Source organism: Cricetulus griseus, chromosome 9 (assembly GCF_003668045.3).
Source record: "Cricetulus griseus strain 17A/GY chromosome 9, alternate assembly CriGri-PICRH-1.0, whole genome shotgun sequence".
NCBI lineage: Eukaryota > Metazoa > Chordata > Mammalia > Rodentia > Cricetidae > Cricetulus > Cricetulus griseus.
This window is the reverse complement of record NC_048602.1, coordinates 21,289,592-21,298,833: the sequence shown is the minus strand read 5'-3', so window position 1 is coordinate 21,298,833 and position 9,242 is coordinate 21,289,592. Positions and strand designations below refer to the sequence as shown.

The window sequence follows — 9,242 nt, the reverse complement described above, 5'->3', positions numbered from 1 at the left end:
TACCTCCGCCTCCCATGCTTGGAATTGCAAACCTGGTCATGTGGCGTTCTATATTTGAAGACAAGTTACCTCTATGTCGTCCTGGCTGTCCTGGAACTCAGAGACATGTGTCTGCCTCTGCCTGCTGAGTGCTAGGACCGAAGGTATGCGCACCCCCTTTAAGGGGGTAAATAGCCCTTTACCCCCAGGAGAAACCGATTTCACAGGCTGGCCCATTTCGCCCAATCCCCTCCTCCCTTTGGTGAGGCAGAAACGTGTTTGAAATAAAGTTTATTGAAGTTTCTGTCGGTATTTACATATGATACACGGTAAATAACAGAGCCAGGCCCCCCACCCCACCGTTTCCCCACCCTTATTGCTTCCCTCCCCCCCCTCCCCCAGCCTCGTTAAAAATCGCTGCGTAAAGACAGGTTATAACTGCTGCGGTTCCCCCCTCCCCCTCCCCTAAGATGCAAACTAAAAGCCCCCGTCCCTCCCCTGCCCCCTCCCCCCCACCCCGGGGCCGTTCTGGTTCCGTGTGTCAACACTGTGCTACCTCGCCCCTCCTCCCCTAATAAAGGGAGTGGGATGGGCGGTTTTCTGGCGACCCCCCCCCACCTCCGAATATGTCCAAGGGGGCGGACGGACCCTTGAAAGAGGCCAGAGTTGGGGATCTGAGATGGGAAGAGGGACATGGATGAGAGGGAGTACCAGAAAATGGAAGACAGAGGTTTTTTTGGGGGGGTGTTAACCCCCGCTACTGCCCCTCCCTTCCCCCCGACGGGACCTCGAGGCGGGAGAGGCGGGCACAGGTGTGGAGATGATAGCATGAGGGAATCTCCCTCCACCCTGGGGAGTCCCGTCCTTGTTTGGTGTGAGAGGCTGGATGCACCTAGGGGCTTTGGATGAGCAGGTGGAGGAAAGAAAAGATAGAAGTGGCAATGGGATGGGGTGGGAGAGGAGGAGGAGGAGAAGAAGAAGAAGAAGAAGAAGAAGAAGAAGAAGAAGAAGAAGAAGAAGAAGAAGAAGAAGAAGAAGAAGAAGAAGAAGAAAGTCACCTTCCAGAGTTGCAGAGAACAAAAGAAAGGGAAAGTGAGTCTCCCGGAGGCGAAAAGTCAAGGTAAGCCACAGTCACATCCCTGCAGCCCCTGACGGGACCAGCGGGTGTGGGCGGAGCAAGCCTCTCCCCACCCACGGCCACCAGGGACCTGCGGGGCACGAGGTGTTGTGCTAGGAGAGAGCCGAGGGGGAGTTCAGGGGCATTTCCAGTGGCTGTCACACCCACTCTCCAGCCCAGCACCCCTGCATGGAGTCTGAAGGGTTTGGGGGAGCTAGGTGCAAAATACCACCAGAGGGTAGTAAACAGGGTTGGAAATAACGGGTGGGGATGGACCAGGAGAGGGACCGGAAAGGGACAGGAACAGGCTCACTGGGGGTTGGGCGCGGGGGAGGGAGGGGAAGGGGAGGGGAGGGCGGGGCATCACTAGGAAGTATAATGGTCCAAACAGGGTGGAGCCATTGAAATGAGGGTGATGGATGGGGGGGGGGGCTGGAGACGGCACAGCATCCCCTCAGCCAAGAGTCCCTTAAGGGGTTGGGGCTGCAGGGGGAGGCACGGGTGACGGGAAAGGAGGAGGAAGCGGGGAGGGAGGAAGCCCAGCCTCAGCACGGTGAGGTGGAGATGTGGAGGTGGTCGGGGTACTTGATGGCTGGAGGGTAATTTTGCGTCATCTGGATGGAGACGTCGCTGGAGATGTCGGAAGGGCTGCGACCTCGACGCCAGGCCTCGGGCTGCAGAAACTGACCCGAGTAGTCGGAGCAGTCGCTGAGACGCGGGCGGTAGAAGGCCGGGTGCGGGCGGTACATCTCCTCCTCCGCGTAGCGCTTGGTGAACAAGTACACCGACATGACTCCGGCCCCCTGTGGCGAGGCACCGTCAGAATCCCAGAGGCAGCCGCCCGCCGCTTCCCCTACCAAAACCCGGGAGGGGCGGCTGCATATCACACCCAAGACTTCTGCAAAACCCAAGAAAGAGGCCCCAACCCTCATCTCCTCCAGGACCCAGAGGTTAGACCCGAAGTCTAACCCACCTCCCTCGTGATACAGGAACACCCCTAGCCCCCCTCTTCCTCCTGGACCCAGGAATCAGACTGCCAGACCCTCCCGCCTCAAAGTAGAGAGACACTCCCCCCCCCCAGCTCTGTTCTGGACCAAGGGCTCCCCCCACCCCATCCTCCAAAACAGCCTCAGTTTCTTCCTTTCCAAGACCCTTAGGAGCTGGAACACCTGGAACTCTTTCCTCTCTGGGACCCAGAGATTATACCCACACCCCCCCACACACACACACACACAATTCCTCATAACCCACAGAATTCCTTTCCTCCTGGACACAGGGATCAGTCAGTTCGTCATCCCGGGGCTCCTCCTCTCCGAGAACCCAGGACTCCCACCTCTAAGACCTCAAGAGTCCAAACCTCAGGGTTTATTTTCCCCTCCACAAACCCAGAAGACCTCATCTGCTTAAGACCCCCCCCTCCCAGGAATTGGAACACCCAGATACCCCCACCTCCTCCTTCAAATGGGTCCTCTGGGCCCCAACACATCACCTCTTTGAGAAGGAAAGAGGAAGCGGCGAAGGCAAAGGACCACCCGTATCGATAGTGAAAGTACTGCTCGGAGCTGCTGGGCCTGTTCATGACCTCATCGTTGATGCTAGAGATGTACAGAACCAAGCCCACCACCAAGGAGAGACCTGAGGGGAGAAGGATGCCAGGGACATGAGAAGGGAACGCCCCCTTCGCTTCCAGCTCTGTCCTGTATGAAGGAATAACCTTAAGCACTCTTGCCAGCACGCTAAGCCTGTGAGCGAGCCCCTCCACCTCCACTGGAGGATGCTAGACTCTGAGCTATCCACCCGCCCCCGGCCCCCATCACGGGGGATTCTAGGCATGGGCTCTACCTCTGAGCAATGTCCCCGGCACACAACTAGAGGACTCTAGGCAGGTGTTCTATTACTGAGCCACAGTCCCAGCCTCACAGTAGCGGTTTCTAGGCTCGCACTCTACCGCTGAGTCACAAGGCCCGCCCCTTCCTAGGTGGAATCCAGGCCGTGGATCTATTGCTGGGCCGTGACCTCTGCCTTTCAGCGGTGAATTCGAGGCAGGAACTCCACAGCTGAGTCATGGCCCCAGCCTCTCACTGGTGGATTCTCTGAGGGACTTCCACTGCCGAGCCATGCCTCCACACCGACAGATTCTAGGTAAGACTTCTATCACTGGGCCACGCCCTCGGTGCCTCACTGGTGAATTCTAGGCAGGTACTCCACAGTTGCTTCTCAGCCCCTAGTGGATTCCAGGCTGCAGCTCTACCACTGAGTTCTGTCCCCAGCCCTCTTTTTTTTTTTTTTTTTTTTTTTTTTTTTTTTTTTTTTTTTTACTTTTTGGCACAGGGTCTCAGAAACCTGCCCAGACAGGCTTTGAACTCTTGGTCCTCCTGTCTCAGCCTCCCAAGTAGCTCTCATGACAAGCCCATGTCTCCTGGTCAGACTTCACATCTGTGTTCTAAGGGACCTCCTGTTCCAGGCCTCGTTTGGGTGCAGAGGACCCGGATATGAATATACCAGCTGCTCTCACGACACCCCTCCATCTGCCATCTGAGACCTCAGGGTAGCTGAAAGAGGTACAAGACAGGACAGTGACCACCCATCCCACGCACGGAGACATGTGCTACCAAGCGTGTCTCACTGAGCACCATGGGGTCCACAAGAGGCACAAAGCTGTCTGGGATAAGAGCAACAAGCAGATCAAAGAAATCATGTCTTAATCCAAGTCCTAGAGGACGAGATCCAGGGGAGGTTAGAAGCAAAAATAAGGTGGAAAGCAATACCACGTGCCAACCTCTGGCCTTTGTGCGTATTTGCGCACACACCTGAATGTGTGTACACACACACACACACACACACACACACACACACACACACACAGTGTAAGCATTCTCTGTTTTTTCTTTTGGTTTTTCGAGACAGGGTTTCTCTGTGTAGCTTTGGAGCCTGTCCTGGCACTCGCTCTGGAGACCAGGCTGGCCTCGAACTCACAGAGATGCACCTGCCTCTGCCTCCCGGGTGCTGGGATTAAAAGCGTGCGCCACCAATGCCTGGCCATAAGTATTCTTTTTGTTTTTTGTTTTTCTTACCACAAAAACACTTACTGGAGGTAGCTTGGTTACAGTTTCAGAGGCTCAGTCCATTCATTCAGGCAGATATTATGCTAACTACATCTTGATCAGAAAGAAGGCAACAGGAAGTCAACTGAGACACTGGGCAGTATCCTGAACATAGGAACCCTCAAAGCCCACCTCCACAGTGATACACTTCCTCCAACAAGGTCGTACCCACTCCAACAAAGCCACACCTCCCACTCATATCACTCCCAATGAGATCCTGGGGGCCAATTACATTCAAACTAAGTGTAGGTATTCTTAGGAGGCTTGGAGAGTTGGAGAGTTCAGTGGTTAAGAACACTGGCTGCTCTTCAGGAAGACCTGTGATCCATTCTCTGAGCCACCACGGCAGCTCGCAACTGTCTATAACCCAGTACTAGGGATCTGTTAAAAATCAGCTAAGGGATTAACTGAGCACCCTTGGCTCCACCAAAAGTCATTGTAACATATGAGGTGTGTCTTGTGTGAGTTATACAGCAAATGTTTAAAGCCTATGAATCTCATAGGCTGAAATGGCTCAGTGGGTAAAGGCACTTGCTGACAACCCAGAAGACCTGAGTTCAATCCCCAAGGTACACGTGATAGAAAGAGAATTGACTCCCACAAGTTCGTCTTCTGACCTCTAAATGAGCTCTATGGAACTTGCACGTACCCACTGGTAATTAATAAATGAAAAAAAAGATAATATACTTGTTAGGGGCTGGAGAGATGACTTAGCCGTTAAGAATACTTGTTACTCTTGCAGAGGACCCAAGTTCAGTTGCCAGCATACACACAGCAGCTCACAACTGTCTGTAACTCCAGTTCCAAGGTATCTGACGTCCTCCTCTGACCCCAATGGGCACAGCACACACATGGTGCACAGACATATATGCAGACCAACACTCATACTCTTAAAGATTAAAACAAATTCATCTTTTACCCTGGTCCTGACAATATCTCTCCAAGGATATGAATGCTACATATGCACAAGCAAATAAATCCTTTCCTGCCTTTATTCCTTTCTTGGATATATATGTATGTAATAATTATATATTACATATATACATAATCTTTGAAAAACATGGGCAAGTGTTCACACCTTTAATCACTACACTCAGGAAACAGAGACAGGTGAATCTCTTGAGTTCGAGGCCAGCCTGGACCACAGAGAAAGTTGCAGGACAGCCAGGGCTACACAGAGAAACCCTGTCTTGAAAAGACGAAAGCAAACAAACAAATATATGGGGAAGTGTTGCGTGTAGTTCAGTGGTCGAGTGACTGCCTCGTACCCAGGAAACCCTGAGTTCCATCCCCAACACTGCATATAACCAGGTGTAGCTGTGCAAGCCTATAATCCGTCAGTACTGGGAAGGTGGACACAGAAGGATCAGAAGTTCAAGGTCAGCCTGGACTCTATGAGACTTTGTCTCCAAAATCCACCAATCATTCCAGAAATAAACAAAATTGAAAATGAAAGAAAACAAAATATGCATAGGAGTATAGAGAATGCACTTATTTGTTGTTTTGAAAGAGTCTCAGTCTCTCTCTCTCTCTCTCTCTCTCTCTCTCTCTCTCTCTCTCTCTCTCTCTCTCTCTGTAGCCCTGGCTCTCCTGGAACTCGCTATGTAGACCAGGTTGGCCTCAAACTCACAGAGATCCGCCTGCATCTGCCTCTCAAGTGCAGGGATTAAAGACTGCACCACCATAACTGGCTTAGAATGTACTCTTAAGCGTGAAAGAAGGGATTGTTCTAAAAGGTATTTGTTATTGTATGTGAATGGATGGTGTGTTTGGAGGAGGGGCATGTTGTACCTAACACAGCAAACATATGGAATTTAAAGGACAGCTATATACAGTCTATTCTTTTATTATTGTTTATTTTTATTTTATATGCATTGGTGGCTTTTTGCCTATGTGTATGTCTGTGTGAGGGTGTCATATCCTCTAAAACCGGAGTCACAGACAGTTGTGAGCTGCCATGTGGGTGCTGGGAATTGAACTGGGTTCTTTGTAAGAGCAGCCAGTAGTCTTAACCACTGAGCCACCTCTCCAGCCCACAGTCTATTCTTTCCTTCTACTTTTATGTGGTTTCTGGGGGTCGAATTCAGATTGCCTTAAGAACAGAATAGGAGGGCTAGAGAAATGGCTAATGGTTAAGAGTATTGGTTGCTCTTTCAGAGGACCTAGGTTCAATTCTCTGCACAATGGCAGCTCATAGCTGTCTACAATTGTAATTCTAGGAATCCGACATCTGCTTCTGGTTTCTATAGGCACCAGACGTATATGGCACACAGACATACATACAGTCAAAATATCCATACATATATACATATATATATATAAACAGTAAGAGGACTCAAGAGATAGCTCAGAGTTTAAGAGTACTTGGTTCTCTTTCAGAGGACCAACATCGCAGCATATGAAAGTTCATAGCCAGCCTAGATTGTTGTAACTTCAAAGCCAAGCTGAGCAATGTAGTGAGATCATATCAAAATAATGAAGACAAAAAAACAAAGGGTGAGAGTGTGGCTCAGCGGTAGAGCCCCTGCCTAGAATCCCCCAGTGAGGGGCTGGGGGTGTGGCTCAGTGGTAGAGCCCCTGCCTAGAATCCCCCAGTGAGGGGCTGGGGGTGTGGCTCAGTGGTAGAGCCCCTGCCTAGAATCCCCCAGTGAGGGGCTGGGGTGTGGCTCAGTGGTAGAGCCCCTGCCTAGAATCCCCCAGTGAGGGGCTGGGGGTGTGGCTCAGTGGTAGAGCCCCTGCCTAGAATCCCCCAGTGAGGGGCTGGGGGCGTGGCTCAGTGGTAGAGCCCCTGCCTAGAATCCCCCAGGCTGGGGATGTGGAATCAGAGGAGCACTTGTCTAGCACGTATGAGGCTCTAAAATCAATCCTCAGTGTTGAAATGGGAAAGAGAGGAGAGAGAATACATGCGCCTCTGCTTGTTTTTGCAAAAATAAGCGTAAGAAGGAAAGCTGACTAACAAGTGAGCTGATTGCATCAGGGAGTAGGTAGGACAAGGAGATGAAGAAGAGCCCACAATTTTGCATGATTTTGATCTTCGGAATTATGCTAATATTTTCTGCATTCAAGGGATAAAATCAGAGCCAGGTGTGATGGCAGAAAGCTTGCTGAAGGGAAGAGGGACAGAGTTGGAAACCAGCCTGAGCTACAAAGCAAAACTCTGTCTCAAAAGCAAACAGTAAGAAATAAATAAAAACACGGATGCAGGCGGGACTCTGTGAGTTCAAGGCCACCTGGTTACAAAGCGGGTTCCAGGTTAACCAGGACTGTGACACAGAGAAACCCTGTGTCAAAATACCCCCCAATAATAATAAATAAATAAATTTAGGGAATAAATTAATTAATATAAATAAAAAGAGTGGGGAATAATCCCAGTAACTTTTCATTCTCTAGCTTCCCTCCCTCCTCTTTTTTTTATTTTGTTTTTTGTTTTTATTTTGTTTTTTGTTTTTCTTTTCTTTTCTTTTCTTTTTTCTGTTTTCCAAGACAGGGTTTCTCTGTGTAGCTATGAAGCCTATTCTGGCAGTCGCTCTGGAGACCAGGCTGGCCTCGAACTCACAGAGATCCGCCTGCCCCTGCCTCTGGAGTGCTGGCCCCTCTTTTTTGGGGGGTGGGGTGAGGTAGGATCTCTCTTGCAGCCCAGACTGCCTAGACTGACTTCCAACTATTGATCCTCCTGCCTCCAACCCCTGAGTGCAGATCCTATAGGCTCACCACAATGCCTGCCTCTGCCTCTCAGTTTCTGAACCCATCCCCCACTGAAAGGAAACAGGACTCCCTGAAGAAACATCTTCAAAGCCAAGGACAGGCACAGTAAAAGTGAACTTTTGTCCCAGAATGAGAAAGTACTCAAGGGGCTGCTGAGATGGCTCGGCACTTAAGAGCACTGAGTTCAATTCCCAGCAACCACATCGGGAGGCTCACAACCATCGGTAACTCCAGTTCCGGGGTACCCAACACCCTCTTCTGGCCTCCCTGCAAACTGTATATATACACATGCATGCTGACAAACACTCATACACCCAAAATTAAAAATAATGATATCTTTACAAAGAAACAGCACAAGCTCAAAAATGGTGGGAACAGGCCAAAGGGGACACAGCAACTAACTTATAAGAGTTTCCTGAGTCAAGCTGAGAATAATTTGAACAACAAAATGAGTCATTAATCTGAAGCCTTACAATCCATTGATGTGTGTGTGTGTGTGTGTGTGTGTGTGTGTGTGCGCGCGCGCGCGCGCGCTTGCGCGCACACGTGCGCGCTCGCGTGCACCTGTAATATACACCAATTGCTTGTTTGACATAGGATCTCCTTAGGTAAGCCAGATTCTATACAGATTTTTTTCTTATTTGAAACAGGGTCTCATCTTGCCCTAACTGGGTGGAACTTGCAATGTAGCCAAATACCACCTTAAACTCTCTGACCCTCCCTGCTTCCACTTCCTGAGTCCTGGGGTGAGAATTCTGCACCACCACGCCTGGCTTATGCATTGCTGGGGAGGGAAACCAGGGCTCATCCATGTTAGACAAGCACTCTACAAACTAAGCCACATTGTCAGCCATGGGTTTTTGGGGGGAGGGGTGGCTTTGTTTGTTTGTTTGTTTGTTTAATTGGGCAAATTAAATGGCTCCTTGGGTCAAAGTGCCATACAAACCAGATGGCCTAAGCCCAATCCCCAGAACTCGTGATGCAAAGAGAGAGGGACCCAACTTCCGGAAGTCATCCTCTGACCTCCACACTCAAACAAGCGGTGCGATCATACCTGTGTTGGTGCAGGCACAATACAATAATGATGACGACGACCGTGAAGAAATAAAGTTAATCAGTGAAGAGTGGAAAAGGCTTGTTTCAGTAGCATACCCATGTGCACATGGAATGGCAGTTACAAGATAACACACACTTGACAACGCCAGTGGTAACCACAGTCGCAAGTAGGGATCTCTCTCACCCAGGGGCTGGAGAGATTGCTCACTGGATTGGAGCAAGAGCACTGGCTGCTCTTTCAGAGGACCCTAGTTCGGTTCCCAGCACCCACATGGCAGCTC

The 9,242-nt window shown here is 50.3% G+C and overlaps 1 protein-coding gene across 1 annotated transcript in view; it reads right to left on the bottom strand.

The window, feature by feature from the left end:
- Nucleotides 1-1,641: 1,641 nt before the first annotated feature.
- Nucleotides 1,642-9,242, bottom strand: part of Cacng7 (calcium voltage-gated channel auxiliary subunit gamma 7) — a 32,270-nt gene continuing 24,669 nt past the window's right edge. The window contains exons 4-5 of the mRNA XM_035449282.1: nucleotides 2,586-2,731; nucleotides 1,642-1,899 (exon numbers count right to left, since the gene is read on the bottom strand). Coding sequence (XP_035305173.1) covers nucleotides 1,642-1,899; nucleotides 2,586-2,731 — 404 coding nt within the window. The remainder of the gene's footprint in view (nucleotides 1,900-2,585; nucleotides 2,732-9,242) is intronic.